At 42.5% G+C, this 16831-nt stretch overlaps 1 protein-coding gene across 1 annotated transcript; it reads right to left on the reverse strand.

Moving 5' to 3' along the window:
* Positions 1-6838: 6838 nt before the first annotated feature.
* Positions 6839-8715, reverse strand: LOC128737119 (translin). The gene is made up of 4 exons (XM_053831685.1): positions 8383-8715; positions 7552-7852; positions 7412-7491; positions 6839-7353 (listed from the first exon to the last, which is right to left on the reverse strand). The coding sequence occupies exons 1-4, from the start codon at positions 8455-8457 to the stop codon at positions 7090-7092; spliced, it is 720 nt and encodes a 239-aa protein (XP_053687660.1). The 5' UTR covers positions 8458-8715; the 3' UTR covers positions 6839-7089.
* Between the last annotated feature and the right edge of the window lie 8116 nt (positions 8716-16831).

Genomic DNA, 16831 nt, shown 5'->3' on the forward strand with positions numbered 1-16831 from the left:
GGAAGCGAAAAATAAAGAAAATTTGATTTTCATGTACTTTTTTCATTTCTTAGGAAAACCTTTACAATCACTCGGAGTTTAAAACCAATAAAAACCTACATCAAACTGCAGCCTGTATCAATGTTCGGTTTAACCGAAACACTTTACCTTTAATCGTAATTTCAATTACTATTCTCAATATTTTCAGAAGCTTAAATTGGACTTAAATGATTGTAGTCTTGCAATCTTCCTGACCGAAGTTTTCAGAGGTACCAGTGCGAAAATGTTAAATTCGATCTGAATAAGAATCGCTTATGATAGGAATGCAAAAGAGAAATGAGTGAGTTACAAAGTCGTAATAAGTTTAATTACTCACTAACTTAGTTAGTCTGACGTCTTTATATGACAAAGTCTGCATAGAGTAATTCCTCCATCTATTACAGTCCACGGCAGCTAGTCTACACTTCCGCGGACGACTAGTAGTCCTCAGACCTTGCTCCACGTAATTATACAATCTCGATCTGGCCAAACGGCCACATTTTCCTTCACGTAATGCTCCTTAACGAATGCGGCAACTTCCAGTAGCCACTTCGTACTGTATGTCTCCCCGATTATCGTTAGCCCCGAAGAAAAGAACAGAGACTTGAATACTCTCTTCTCGCTGATCGCGAACAACAGAAGAACCTTCTTCGTGAAATTGGTGTGAGATATATTTGACGTCATCCCTTACCTTTTTGGTTGGAAACGTACAGTATCCGGTCCTCTGCCTGCATGGCGGTTACCGACCCAGGTTAAGTAGCCCGATCAGGAGGACCTAACAAAATTATAACAAATCTTGTTATTTTGTTATCAAATTTTCTAACTTCTTCAGCAGCATAGAGCCGGGGTGGCTCGTGCTGTTTCAAGCACTCGTCTCCATTCAACTCGGTCTTGGGCCACTCGTCACCAATTTCCTAGTCGTCTCAAAAGTCGCAAATCGCTTTCGACCTGGTCGAGCCATCGTGCACGTTGGGCCCCCCTGTTTCTGGTGCCGGTGGGGTTGTTGAAGAGGACTATTTTCATCGCACTGTCGTCCGGCATCCTTACGACGTGTACGGCCCACCGTAGCCTGCTACCTTTCGCTAGATGTACGATGGGAGTCTCCTCAAGCAGTGCCTTTAGCTCGTGATTCATACGCCTCCGGCACTCTCCGCTTTCAGTTTGTACCCCGCCAAATATCGTCCGCAGCACTTTCCGCTCGAACACGACAAGGGTGCGTATGTCCTCCGTGAGCAGCGTCACGGCTTCGAGTCCATAAAGAACTACCGGTCTAATAAGAATTTTGTACATTGTTAGCTTCGTGCGGCAGCGTACGCTTCCTGATCGTAGTGTTTTACGAAGGGCAAAGTAGGCCCGATTTCCCGCTGCTGTTGTCCGCGGTCACCAGCGATCCCAAATACACGAAATCCTCTACCACTTCTAGTTCGTCGCCGTCAACGGTAACCGTCCGTGGGAGGCGCGCGTTTGTTTCCTTTGAGCCTCTTCCTTTCATGTATTTGGTCTTCGACGCATTTATTTTTAGCCCAATTCTCCTAGACTCCGCTTTCAGTCTGGCGTAGATTGCCTCCGCCGTCGCAAAGTTCCTGGCAATCAGGCTTGTTATTTCCTCACTCATTGTGCAAAAAGTGCAACTTTTTTTGTTCAACACAATGAGCAGAACTGCTTTCAGAAATGAGAAATAAATCCACACAATGAGAAACAGACTAAACACAATGAGAAAAACCGACGCGAAGTAAAACTTCTTAATGCGCTCTTAAATGAGCAACTTTCGGTTTTGCTCCCGGTCCTCTCGGTAGCTACAGCAGTAAGCGTGTAAACGAAAAAACCGGTGCACGTACAGCAACTATAGACTTAGAGGCGTGAAGACAATCAAAAGTCGTTAAATTTTGAATCTTAGCGGAGAATTACCTTTGTTTATAATGGGACTTTCTTGTTGGTGCGCGTCAAGAAGCAAATGCATGGGAATTCAAATGTTGTCATATCTAAATAACGTTTTTCGCACTGTTGCCGTTGTGACATGCCTAACCATATGATGCAGTTGCGTTCACGGGCAGCCAAACTCAACTGAATATACTAAATGTAAGAATCATGATTCAACTGCATTAATGGATCAATATTTTTCTGATGGCAGTGACCGCTACTGACAATCGTCGTTTTTTCTCAACGCACTACCCTTGTTAAAACTACCCGTAGTTGCCATGCGTCAGCGCATCGCATCAACGTATTCAAAGTGTATTAACATTCTCCTCAATGAGTAGCACAGTGTGCGGTTGCTCATACAACTGCGTTCAGCAAGAAAGAGAAAAGTTAAAATGAAACGGAGCAGAATAAATCGCGTTGAAGACTGAGCACAGTTTGAATTTTTCTCTTCTCTTTTTTTCTTCTGAGGAGGAACCATCCCTGCTGGCAATGATATCGAAGTCATCTGCAAAGCCTAGAAGTTGGCTACTCTTGGTAAAAATCGTGCCTCTCCTTTCGATGCCCGCTCGTCGGATCACCCCCTCAAGAGCGATGTTGAACAGCATGCAGGATAGACCGTCACCTTGTCTCAACCCTCGCCGCGTCTCGAAGGGACTCGAGAGTGTCCCAGAGATGCGTACGAAACACATCACTCGATCCAATGTAGTTCTGATCAGTCGCGTCAGTTTGTCCGGAAAACCATGTTCGTGCAATATCTGCCATAGCTTGTCTCGATCGACTGTAGCGTATGCTACTTTGAAATCAATAAAGATGTGTTGCGTGGACAAGTTGTACTCCCGACATTTCTGCAAGATCTGTCGGATAGTAAAACTTTGGTCCATAGTTGCGCGAGCCCCCATGACACCCGCCTGATACTTCCCTACGAAACCTTGTGCTATCGGTGACAACCGGCGTAACAGGATCTAGGAGTGTACCTTGTAGGCGGCGTTTACCAGCGTAATACCACGATAGTTGCAGCAGTATAGCCGATCACCCTTTTCCATCCATTCCTCCGGTAGCTTTTCCTCCTCCTAAATCGTCGAAATAACCCAGTGTAGCCTTTGCTAGCGCTTCTCCGCCATGTCTATAAAGCTCTGCCGGCTCTTCCCAGCGGCTTTATTGGTCGTCAGCAGCCCGATTTCTCGTTTGACTTCTTGGAGATCAGGTGCTAGGACATTACTATCTTCCATGGGCGCTCCTAGGTTAATTTCCGTTCCGCCTCCATCTGCGACTTCGCCATTGAGGTGTTCATCGAAGAACTGCTTCCATCTGTCGACCACCTCGCGCTCGTTTGTAATTAGATTCCCTCCCTCGTCCCTACACATGTCAGGTCTCGGTGTATAGCCCTTCCGAGTTTGGTTCATCTTCAAATTTTCTAACAACAGTTGTTATTAATTTGATATATTTGATCATATTATAACAACCGTTGGTATAAATTAGCCTCCGTAAGTGGTTAAAATCTCTCGAAACCGCACTGCCGGAAGAGGGTGAGCTGGATGAAGCCCCTCTTGAGGACTGTTGGAATGCCGTGAAAACAGCCATTAACAGCGTAGCGCAGAACGTCCTAGGCAGTGTGGCACCGAATCGACGTAACGAATGGTTTGACGAGGAATGCCAGCAGATATTGGCTGAGAAGAACGCAGCGCGGGTACAAATGCTGCGTAGAGCCACCCGTCAGAATGTGGAGCGATACAAACAGAAGCGGAGGCAGCAAACCCGACTCTTCAAGGAGAAGAAGCGTCACCAAGAGGAGAAGGAGTGCGAAGAACTCGAACAGCTGTACCGCTTTCACGACACACGGAAGTTCTATCAGAGACTTAACGGATCTCGCAAAGGCTTCGTGCCGCGGGCCGAAATGTGCAGAGATAAAGATGGAGGTATCTTGACTGACGACCGTGCGGTGATCGAAAGATGGAAGCAGCACTACAATGAACACCTGAATGGCGTGCAGGCGGAAGACCATGATAGCGGAGGAAGTGACCACATTGGTGCAGCAAGCGACGAAGATGTTCCATCTCCATCGATAAGGGAAGTTAAAGAAGCCATCCAGCGGCTGAAGAACAACAAATCAGTGGGAAAGGATGGCATTGGAGCGGAACTTATCAAAATGGGCCCGGACAAGTTGGCCGGCTGTTTGCATCAACTGATTGTCAAGATTTGGGATACGGAACGACTACCGAAGGAGAGGAAAGACGGGGTTATCTGCCCTATCTACAAGAAAGGTGATAAGCTGGATTGTGAGAACTACCGAGCCATCACTATCCTGAATGCCGCCTACAAAGTGCTGTCCCAAGTCCTCTTTCATCGACTATCGCCAATAGCCAATAGATTTGTGGGAAGTTACCAGGCCGGCTTCATGGAGGGTCGGTCTACAACAGACCAAATCTTCACCCTGCGGCAGATCCTCCAGAAGTGCCGCGAATTCCGAGTCCCCACGCACCACCTGTTCATCGATTTCAAAGCCGCATATGATAGCGTAAACCGACAAGAGCTATGGAAAATTTTGGACGAAAACGGCTTTCCGGGTAAGCTTACTAGACCTATTATGGCTACGATGGATGGGATCCAGTGCTGTGTGAGAATCCCGGGTGGATTGTCGGACCCATTCGAATCTCGCAGGGGACTTCGACAAGGAGATGGTCTTTCCTGCTGCTATTCAACATTGCGCTGGAAGGTGTTATAAGGCGAGCGGCGATCGAAATGCGGGGCACGATTTTCAATAAATCCAGTTAATTTATCTGCTTTGCGCTGACGACGTGGATGCTGTCGGCAGAACATTTGAGGCGGTGGAAGATCAGTACACCAGACTGAAACGCGAAGTAGAGAAGATTGGATTGAAGATAAATACGTCTAAAACGAAGTATATGCTGGCGGGCGGGACCGAGCGCGACAGGGCTCGCTTGGGCAGTACCGTGGTAATCGACGGGGATGAGTTCGAGGTAGTCGACAAGTTCGTATACCTTGGCTCGCTGGAAACAGAGGACAACAATACCAGCCGTGAGATTAAAAGACGTATTATCAGCGGAAGTCGGGCCTACTACGGACTCCACAAACACTTGTGGTCGAACAATTTGAGCCCTCGTATAAAGTGCACACTGTACAAAACGCTAATTAGACCGGTTGTCCTCTACGGGCACGAAACGTGGACACTGCTAGAAGAGGACCTACGAGCACTCGGAGTTTTCGAACGGCGGGTGCTAAGAACCATCTTTGGCGGAGTGCAAGAGAACGGTGTATGGAGGCGAAGAATGAACCACGAACTCGCGCGTCTCTACGGCGAACCAAGTATTCAGAAAGTGGTTAAAGCTGGACGGATACGCTGGGCAGGACATGTTGCTAGAATGCCGGACAACTATCCTGCAAAAATGGTTTTCGCAACAAATCCGGTAGGAACAAGACGAAGAGGGCCACAGCGAGCGAGGTGGCAAGACCAGATGGAGCGAGATCTGGCGAGCACTGGGTGCCCGCGTAACTGGAGATCAGTTGCCATGGACCGAAACAGATGGAGAAATTATACTGAGCAGGTCTTGTCATAAGACCATAGGCCAATTAAGTAAGTGGTTAAAATATCAAAAATTATAACTTAACTGCCTCTAATTAGGGTAACCAACCTATTTTGGACCCCATCAGCAGCTGTACATAATTTGGACACTTGCATTTGATTTTGCTGTAAGTGTCCAAATTATGTACAGCTACTGAGGGGGTCCAAAATACGTTGGTTTGGTTGATGGGCATCTTCATCTGAGTGAGTGCCGGGTGCTCAGACACATCCGACCTCTGACTGACGCTTCCGCATAAACATGTCCATGTTGGACATGTACTTCTCCGCCGTTTGGCAGGTTGAACTAACCTCTCAGCCCAAGGCGCAGACCGATGAGAACACCTTGCTCTCGGGTTTCCTCTTCAGCTTCTGCGCCACTTTACGGCCGCGCAACACCGTCGGGTGGCCGGAAGCTCTCGCCTTTCTTTACAAGAAAGAGGATGTCATAAATGCCGGATGCCTGGGGTACCAGACCCCCTTCAGAAATTTTCCCCATTGGATTTTAAAAAACGGGAAAAATTAGTGTATGTTGGTATGTTCCCGCTGCGTAGATATTTTCTTTTTCACTAGAAGTCGCAAACGCGTAGTTGTCGTCAGTAGCCACCCCTACAGAGACTATAGATTACAGAGGCACCGAGACACTCAAAAACTGCTAAATTTTGAACGAAAGCGGAGAGTTACTTTTATTTATGAAGGTACTCTCCGTTTTGTATCAAAATTTAACGGATTTTGAGTGTCTCGGCGCCTCTGTAATCTCTGTAGCCACCCCGGCTCATGCTGTTTCAAGCAGTCGTTTCCATTCCACTTGTCCACTTGTCGCAGATTTCCCAGTCTCAGAAGTCGCAAATCGCTTTCGACCTGGACGAGCCAGCTTGCACGTCGAGCCTTTTTGCAAGATCTGTCGGTTGGTAAGACATCTGGTAATTACGCGGACCCTCATGAAACCCGCCTGGTATTTCCCTACAAAACTTTGTGCCGGTGACAGCCGGAGTAACAAGATCGTAACCAAAAATTTTTTGGAAGGCACCCCCTAGGCTCCCTCCAGGCAATTTTCCTAGCAACGCCAGCACTGTCATTGCGCTTGTAGGAACTTGAAGAACGTTTTGAATGCTTTATTAAGAAACCTAATGCTAAATCACGAAATATGGCGCCGCACGGAATTAGGGCACCTCACGGCACTCGCTACAGAAGATTATTATCCGATATATGACTACATTTGCTACTTACAAGGTGCCTTTTTTCGTGCAAAATACAATGTTATTCAAAAAAAATGTAATTTAATTTTATTTATTTAGAAGCAAATCTTATACTAAAGTTATATTGAACCATGAGAAAATTATTGGTTTTATCGCAAATTATTATTAACGCAAATTTATTATTTTAGGTGAATTCGATGGAATGAATTGATGAATTGATCAGATGTGAAGCTCTTGAAGCTGCCATTTGGTCTCAACTTGTGAAAATAGTATTAAATCTTCGAGAAAAGACTGTATAGTTTTGCTCAAAAGCTAGTTACATTAGAAGAAAAAACTCCAATATGCACAAACTTACAGTTCTATAAAAACCTTACGTTACTTTTCTGTTTCGGCGGTTGCAGTAGACTCACTGACCGCAGGTGTTGATCCAGAATCGACGCGCAGCCCTCGAATGCATATGTCATAGACGATCTCCTCAATCTTCTTAACATCGTACTTCAGCGCATCAAATCGCTTACGCAGAGCATCGTTTTTCATATTCAGTAAACGGAAGCCAGAGTTAACGTCGGCAACAAATTTTGAAATTTTCAATGGACGCTCGTAATCTCCCAATGTTACCGAATTTGTTGCATAACGGCTCTAAAAAATAATTTATCGCTACATAAAAAGTTATTTTAATGGCAGAAAAAATTTTTACCAATTCGGACGCCATTTGAAGAACGCCCACAAGATAATCTTCAATATCCAAATGAAAGCCATCGGCTTGTTTGGTTTTCACTGAAATCAATGAACCATGTTATAGATAATTGAGTAATTTGTTGCATATCCGAAACATACTTCCCAAAATTTCGGCTGCTGCATCTCTGCTCACAAGATCCTCCTTTTCTAAGTAGACTGTAAGCGCAACCAGGAAAACTACCCGCTGGGTAAGAAAGTGCCAGTGATCATTGTATCGGTAGTACTGTCCTGCTGGAATCAGAGCGGCCAACCGTTGGTAACCATTACTGCAAGTTTCGAAGTGAACGCGAGCATTACTGCAAGCAGTCGGAACATCCGTTAGGCTGCTATGAATAACCTGCAGTACAATAGTTGCTTCCTTGGCCGCATAATCGATTTCACGGACTATCTCGCGAATTTGCTAGTAGAGTAAGACACCGTAAATTAATGTTAAAAATGATTTAAAAAAGGATTAATTCGTTTATGGACAATCAAAAACGAAGACGACATGCCACAAACCGGTCACCGCGAATTTCAGCGAACTACGATTAAAACGCGTAAACCTATGCATATATATATATATATATATATATATATATATATATATATATATATATATATATATATATATAGTTATGCTGCAAAAATTATTTTTAAAACTTATAAATTGTAATGCAAGACGTCTTTACAGATACCTATTATAAAAATCAAACTTGTGACTAATCAAACACCTTCCATTACTCATGAACGGCAACAAAACTGTAAAATGATTAGGTTACGATGCTGTATGGATTGAGAAAAAGTTTATTTGGTGCGAAAATTTGTGGTATGCTATTAAAACAATGGATTTCAAACAAAAAACTACAGATCGTTTTCATATTCATCTACGAGTTTGCACTGCGCGTCTATACTTATAAATAGGCCTCCATTACATTTGCCGGTGATGCTTACCTCACGAAGTTCTTGTTCCTTGTTGAGATGGTCGTTAAAGCTTTCAAATATGTCTTTGACTACAATGTTCTGCATGGTAAATAATTTTTTATTTTGTTGTTACTTTTAACAAAGATCAATATTTAATTGCAGAGTACTGAAACTACGAAACAATTGAATTGAGATTACTCTACACGTGTTTGTAAACAAGAGAAAGCTTCGTCCGATTTCACTGTTGCACCAAACTCTTCTGCTGCACAATATTTTGCGTTACAGGCATGAAATTTAACTAGACGCCAACAAAAACTTTGCTATTTCATTCACTCTTTTGCAAAAATCCTTAGCCGAAAAAAATCTTGAAAAACACTATATTTGTTCTATTTGTGAAGTCTGTGCACAGGTTTGTTAAAGAGTGAAAAGGACAAACAAAACTTTGCACCAAATTTTCACAAACTTTCCATTCGCTATGTGCGCGAAACGGTGCTGCCACCTTCCCAAGTTTGTTCTATTTGTGAAGTCTGTGCACAGAGTTATTGAAGAGTGAAAAGGATAGACAAAACTTTGCACTAAATCTTCACAAACTTTCCATATGGCAGTTCCATGAGAGTACAAGACATCGATTTCTAGATAGAATTAACAAAAGGGCGAATGTCGCAAATGTAAACAAAACGGGTGAGAGTTATTTTTTGCTGGACCAGCATAGGAAAATCAACCCTCACTCGGTTTGTTTAAGCTTGCGACATTCGCCCTTTTGTTAATTCTATCTTCATTTGTGCTTACATAGCGAATTACATCAACCGTCAACGGAATACCACTGACACGGAACGTTCATGAAACTGGACCAAGGATTGGACAGAACAACGGCAATGATCGTTACATGAATTTTAAAGCACACATCATTTCACACATCATTCATAATCGCATAACATTAAATCGCAGAATGTCAATTCAGCTGTGTGAAAGTACAATAATTACAACAATTTTTGGCGTTTTTTCTGTTGAAAGTCCAGTGACACTGCTTGAAGGTTAATGTGAATCGTCCTGATTATAGCAAAAGCCCAGTGAAAAAAGTACGTTTTATTAGTAACTTGGTAACAGCGTTTTGGGTTATTCAACACAAACGTTACGTTTAGAGCAACCACATCGGATATGCTGCTTCAGCAAAAAATAACTCTCACTCGTTCTGTTTGACAGTTGGTTTATCCACCCTTTTCAAATGTTGGTCGACATATATAGAGTGGCGACAATAATGTCAAAATTGGAATGATAATTTTCTGTCAGTGTCATTCCAATCGAGCAGACGACCAATCCAACACGTATGCAGGAAAGAGAAAGAAAATACGCATTGCATACTTTTGGGATAACATGTCCCCACTCTGCATATAGTCACTCTATAGGTATAGTTATCCCACATTTTGCACCTTACTGGACACCGCAGTCTAAAAATGCGACAATGCGAATGCTGTGAGTGAGAAAGAGAAAGAGTGACAATTGCTATGTTGCTGTTTTGTTTTGTCATATACACAGAGAACAGATTAACAGGCTCGAAGGAAGTAATCGATTTTTTGTGTGTAAAATTTGTCGGTGGCGCCCTCCAGAAATAGTTTGCCAAACGCATCAAAAAATATCCATGTACCTTTATCAATATTTCTTTGTGCTGGAGTTACATAGCAGCGATGGCAGCGACATCAAGATTTAGTTTGCCAGTTACTGCTCGAGGGGTGTTCTATTGAAGGAAAACCTTTTACACACTTTTTGTCGATTACCTGTTAGTCTGTTCTCTGTGATATACATTGGCATTAGAGAAAATAATCTGTATTAATCCAGGTACAGCTGCAAAGCACAATATTTATTGCGCTCTTCATCCTCAATTGGACTGCATAGTTATCCAGCTTTTTACGAGCGATAAAGGTGAATGTGTTCGTTATATTTGAACAGTATTTTTGACATTTCCCTAATAGCGAATTCATAAATTAACCTGGGTTCGTGCTAACTCCAACCCGAAATTTATTAACGATACGGGCAGTTTGACAGATCGACCCGTAAACCGTAATGCTAGACAGTTTTAACCTGCGCTTCAAACTGAATGCTGTCAGTTTAACCGAGATGCAATCTCGGTTAATTTATGAACGCTTTGACGGCACTTCGATTAAAACTGAGTGCTAATCGACCTGAGCCAGGTTAATTTATGAATTCGCTATAATACATCGCACGTTTACTTTCCGCGCGTTCACGGTAAAACTGAAAGAATGTACGGAAAGAAAACGTGCGATGTACTAGGAAAATATCAAAAATGCTGTTCAAATATTACGAACACGTCCTCCATTATGACTCGTAAAAAGCTGGATAAAGTATTACCACAGACTACACTTAAATTTTTTTCAAATGACAGGTAATTTATTTTACAGATTTTATCGGTATATTTGGAACAATACTGACCTATCCGTTCTTTTTTCAAAAAATGCTGAGCATCGTCAATACTTGACATTTCTCAATACCGTGTACCCCCGTTGGTATGACCTTCTTTAATCTGAACATTTTTAATCTGTACCCCGATGGTATGAATTAGAGATGCCAATACCGGGAGTTATTTTGAAAACCGGTTTTTCGGTATTGATAAATGCAATACCGGTAAAACCGGTAAAAAACCGGTAAAAGTTAACTCTTGAAAACTATATTTAAAAATCAAATGATTTAAAGAAGATCCTTCCATAATCAATGATACTTAATATCTGTCGTATAGTAAATTGACTAGTTCATTAAAAAATAATATTTAACAATGCGAAAAGAATTTACCGTATCATCTTTTAAACGAGAACAAATTTCAATGAAAAACTTCCGGAGGCAGAGAATCTTCATTCGGTGTGCACAGAGAAAAAAAGAACAATTCCTAGTGATAAATTAGAAATGTAGCGTAGGAAAACTCTTGTTCACGAGCTTTTAATAAGCTGCTTAGATACTGACATTTATGATAAATTATAACTGAAGGTCCACTCTGCTGCTCGGTTTCTGAGTTTATTCCATTGACTAAAATAATAAAACATTGCAGAATTTTATTATTAAAACATCCTTGATGTCTTGAAGAATATTACGAAGTCATTGCAAATAGTGCGGCTAATTATAAAACGAATAAATATACGAACTCTCTCTGAAATTCTACCAATACAGTAACTCGAACAGCAGTTATGCGATAGTTGAAAGGTGTTCCTTGAGTAGTTTTAGAGTTCGTAGTTCGTAGAGTTTGCAATTTTTCCGGTATAGCAATTCGACAGCAGCCGAGGCTGGTTCTTATTCAACAACAATTTCTTATTTATTCATGAATTTCTCATCGCTTAAGTAAAGCGTATCCTTGTTTCTCAGCAACGAAAACAGTTCTCTTCAACGACCCCATCGACACCAATAACAGAGGAGCTCAACATGCAAGATGGCACGATCAGGTCGATAATGATTTGCGACTTCTGAGACGACTGAGAAATTGGCGACGAGTAGCCCATGGAGTGGAACGAGTTGAATGGAGACGACTGCTTAAAAAGCATGAGGCACTCCGGCTCACGCTGACAGCGGTGAGGTATTTCAGGGTTTTCCCTTTGGAAGAACTACATAATTGAGTTATTATTTGTAGAACCTTCAATCATGAATTTAAGTTTCCCCGTGCTTTACAAGTTTTACCAGCGATTCAGGCTTCTTGAGTTGTTATTTGATCATGCAAAAAAATACCGAAAATACCGGTTTTTGGTCTTGGAAAAACCGGTAATTCGGTATTGGAAAATAGCCCGGTAATACCGGTAAAACCGGTTTCGGTAAAACCGGTATAGCATCCCTAGTATGAATGCGTTCACATTAAAAACCGATCAAGCGTCACACACAATTGACGTTAAAGTTGACCGGTAAATTAAAAAAAAAGCAAAAAATCTTAATGCGTTTCCTCTTGCTCAGGAGCTTTGACAATATAGCTCATATGCAACTTATCTCTCTCCAGCACTCAAAATAGACCATTTTAGTCAAAATTGCCGAGCCAATTTCGTCTTCTACAAACCGAGCCTTTAGAATTCTCGCATGTTTGAAATGTTTTCAAATCAATTGTTTTCGTCAAATCAAAACAACAAGTTCATAGGGTGCGCGTCTTGCGCGTGTGTGAAAATGAATAGAGTTACCAAATATTCAGATTAAAAATTAACACGCCCAATCTGAACGAGCTGTTTTTCATATTAGCGGGGGTTGAGTGTACCGATATCCATCAAACGGTGGCGAGTTCGTTAATATTGTTTGCTGTATTGCAGTTTGCAAGAAAAATCCTCACATCGCGGTTATCTTGACTGTTGAGCCAAACCATCAAAAGATCACCGCAGAGCAGATTTCTTTAATTTAATACATGAAAATTTACTAAATCAATTGTTTTTCATCAAAGCCATGCTTCTAAACTGTTATTTTGTAGAACTGCAAACCATAAAACCTAAATTTTAATATTGCGTTTATCTCGCGGTTATCTCCTGAACGCGTTATCACCGCCGCTGCAGGCGGATTTTTCTTAAGCGCCACAATATCTATCCGCACAGCGAGATCATTTCATACCTGTCAAAAGTTCGGCAATTCTTTAACGAACTGTCAGTAAAGAAGAAAAACAAAAAGTTTTTTATACCCTTTAATTCTCTTGTTGTGTGCGTGTTGAAACACGCTCAGTGGGCATACGGACCATCCCATCTTCAGCTTAGCCACTTTCAGGGATGCATTTCCGTCTACCAATGGAAGGCTTATTGTAGCTACCTGGAATCCCGCCGGTCCCTTGCGCAGACGAACTGCTTCGGTATTTACCACCACGTTACATTGCTCCTTGAGAGCTCGTGCCAGTTCGACCGCTTCAGTGATCTCGTCTAGGTTTTTAAGCTGGAGTCATCTCAGCCGTTAGTGCACGGATCTCTACGCTATCACCAAGGACCTTTTCTGCCAGCACTTTGTAGTATATTGGGCGATACCGTATCGATACCCGCGATATCGATACTCGAAGGCTGATATTTCGATATATTTCATCGATACTTACGACGTCGATATTATGCTAAATCGATAATTTCATCCCGATACTGTTTTGATAAAGCGGGATATGCAGCTGAAAAAGGGTGTGGTTTGTCCCATCTACAGAAAGGGCGATCGGATACATTGCTGTAATTACCGCAGCATAACGCTGGTCAAAGCCACCAACAAATTTTGTTGCGTCGTCTATCCCCGGTGGTAGGAGAATGCGTAGGGTAGTACCCGGTGGGCTTTATGGAGGCCCGTGCTACTACGGATCAAATTTTTACTCTTCGGTAGGTCTTCCAGATGTGTCGGGAGTACAACCCATCATATTTTTGTGGATTCTGGGGCAGCATACGATTCAGTCGGGCGCGAACAGCTGTAGTAGGTAGTGCGGTTTTCCGTACAAAGCGACGTGTCCGAAATAGAGCTGCACTGGAGCGAGTGATGTGTTGCGTGCGTGTTTTGGAGGCACTCTCTTTGCTCAACATGAATTGATTAATTTTTCTGAATCCCTTTTTTGTGTAGCATTTCCTAATTCCAGAATGCCGCCTTAAATATTGTGCTTTGCAAGAAATCTTTTCATTCTCGGAAAGTTCATAGCAAGCTGTCAAAATAATTCTGTATTGAGCGAAGCTGACGAATTTTCGTTAATTGAATATCGATATTTTTCACATATCGATACGTATACTCAGCTGAGAGCTTAATCAGCAAAAATGCTCGCATCACGTGACGATCTGCATTTTACATTTGTTTTATAACACTCCGTTTGACTTGTTTTATAACGTGTTAGCATTTACAAAGCTGTTATATGCATGCCGCAATTAACTATTTCGAAAAAAAACTATCGAGATTTCGTCCACGAATATCGGTACCAGTTATATCGATACATTATCGCCCAATGCTGACCTCGCCAAATATTGAAGGATGTGCTTTTGTCCAGAGCTGCCATACAAATAGATTAATTTCTATTGTTTAGATACTTGCAACCCCATTCCGTACTTCTTAAATTTTGTTACTATATTTACACATATTTTTATACTTATGATATTCAATGAATTTATATAATACATATTTTTGAATGTAAGATGCTAAAAGACATTTTTTTATGTAGTTTTAGTTGCTAAAGCATCAGTAACAATTGCACATATAAACCAAAAAATATTTGGCCACCTTTCCTTTGTTCTCGTTGCGGTGATTGACGATGCGGGTTACCGCCGCAACAGGATGAAAATTTATGTAAATAACCGCAATAGTATCGATAAATCTAATATCGAAGCTTCACGAACGATATATCGACAGCATCGATATAGCGGCGAATTTGATGTTGATATTCAATTATCGATACTTTCGGGAATTTTGCCCAATCCTACTTTGTAGACAGTAGAGTGACTAATACAGAGTGGCGACAAGTCATCCCAAATGTATGCAATGCGGGTTTTCCAAGGTTTTTCTTTCTCTTTCCTGCATGCGCGTTGGATAGGTCGTCTGCTCGATTGGAATGACACTGACAGATAATTATCATTCCAATTTTGACATTGTCGCCACTCTGTATATAGTCACTCTAGTAGACAGAACCCTGCTCAATGGCATGTTTTTTGAGCAGCGGGGTGCTATCCGTATCTTAACGAACGGTGTTTGACAGTCCACTTAACGAAGGGCGCTATTTCAAAAAATCACCTCCACGACATCGCTATCTTGGTCTACACAGTTTGACAGTACCCCCATTAAGTTGGACCCCTCAGTATTGTACCCCAAACAACAATGGCGTCGCATTGATTTTCTATGGAGTGATTTCCCGCCCTGTATTTTTGACGTTTCATATTCAGTCACAGAAAAATGGCGACGTGCCGGGGGGTTGCAAAAAATGCAAGAAATAGCGCCCGTCTGACAGGTAGATTTGCTGCCAACCTTTGTCGAGATGTGCTGAGATGTTGGCAACAAAAACATGGCACCCATCGCAAGCCCCTGTTTTTGAGCCTAAAATTAACAAAGAAGAAAACTTATCCAATTTAATTCTACTATGTAATTGTACTACGTACTATAGTTACTATATATATAGTTCGGCGGATAGAAAATCGGGAGCCAAATAAACGTCAAAAGCGGAGCCAAAAGCTTTTCAAAATCCAAAATGCAGGAGTAATGTTAAAAAAATACACTTTATTTTCATAGAACTTGTCATTTTCAACACCCGCCAGTGATTATTTTTCGTAAAAACCTGCACATTTCACCATAATTTCAAATTTAATTTCATAAATCAGGGATGCCAATTCGCCTGGTTTTCTATCCGCCGAACTATATATATAGTAACTATACTACGTACTATGTAATTCTATACATAGTAGAGTTAAATTGGATAAGTTTTCTTCTTTTTTAATTATAGGTTTCGTATTCTATTGAGATGCTCCAAAAACTTCATCCATCCTTTTTGAGCTCAAGGATCATGTCGCCCGTGCGGGAGCGGCGGATACTCCGCACATTCGCGCCAAGACCCTTCAGCTGATCGTCCCCTCTCAAGGCCTTCGAAACTTCTGAATATCTCAGCCCCTCAGTTTTGAGGATAAGGGCATCGCCTTTGCTCCTTTTTTCTGACCACTTTCGGTATAATTCGATCCTCCTGGCCTCCTCTTTCTTCCTGGTATTCTTCTTTTTCACTAATTCCCACCGCCTGCCGGACGCTAACTGCGTCTTGTTACCCTCGGTGGGGTTTTCAGTTGGCTTGCAACCCTCAGCGATCAAGCGCTTCTTCGGGCCCATGGGCGTTTCTTCCCCTGGGGACTGCCTTCACGTTTGGTGGATACCTTGTTGTCATTGGACTGCTCCGCAGTCTCAAGGGCCACGGTGTGGTCATTCGTTGACAGGCAGGCATCCGTTTGTACAGACCTCGATTCAAACGCCTTCTCGGTCTCTTTCTCTGCCACTTTTACTCGCGCTTCGAGTTCACTGTGTTCCTTCGTCGCAGCACGCATGGTGCTCCGAAGCATGAGCAGACTTTGTTTCAGGTCGTTCGCCAGGGTGCTGCGACCTGCCACGAACTCGATAATGGCATCGAGCTGATGAGACCCCGCTACCACTCTTCGTAGCATGTCTCTTTTTCCTACCATTGCTTTTATTAGCGATGGACCGTTCATCGTTGCGTCCGGCGTAGATGCAGTTGGAGCGACAGGTGTGCCGCTTCCCTTCCGCTTACGCTGGCGCTTCTACTCGTATCCATCGGCGGAGATCTCTGGATACCACCTCTTGCGAACGGATTATCTAATCCGTCCGCGCTCACTGAAGTTACGTTATTTTGGTTTTGATTGTTCATATAGAATCCTACGAGTGGCCCTCGCGGAATCTGTTTGCAGTAGGATTCGTCGGAGTCGAGCTGCTCGACGTGACTTACATAATATATTAGGGCCCTATTGGGAGGGAATTTCTCTACCTAAGAACATAAAAACAAATTCATGAGCCTCTCGCT

This window comes from Sabethes cyaneus, chromosome 2, assembly GCF_943734655.1.
Source record: "Sabethes cyaneus chromosome 2, idSabCyanKW18_F2, whole genome shotgun sequence".
Lineage (NCBI taxonomy): Eukaryota > Metazoa > Arthropoda > Insecta > Diptera > Culicidae > Sabethes > Sabethes cyaneus.

What these genes read in the sequence shown, in the direction of transcription:
- LOC128737119 (XM_053831685.1), bottom strand. Translation starts at nt 8,457, where the DNA reads ATGCAGAACATTGTAGTCAAAGACATATTTGAAAGCTTTAACGACCAT. An exon ending in AGCAGCCGAAATTTTGGGAA is followed by an intron (nt 7,492 to 7,551) that starts GTATGTTTCGGA and finishes CATTGATTTCAG; the next exon opens with TGAAAACCAAACAAGCCGAT. An exon ending in TTCAAATGGCGTCCGAATTG is followed by an intron (nt 7,354 to 7,411) that starts GTAAAAATTTTT and finishes ATTATTTTTTAG; the next exon opens with AGCCGTTATGCAACAAATTC.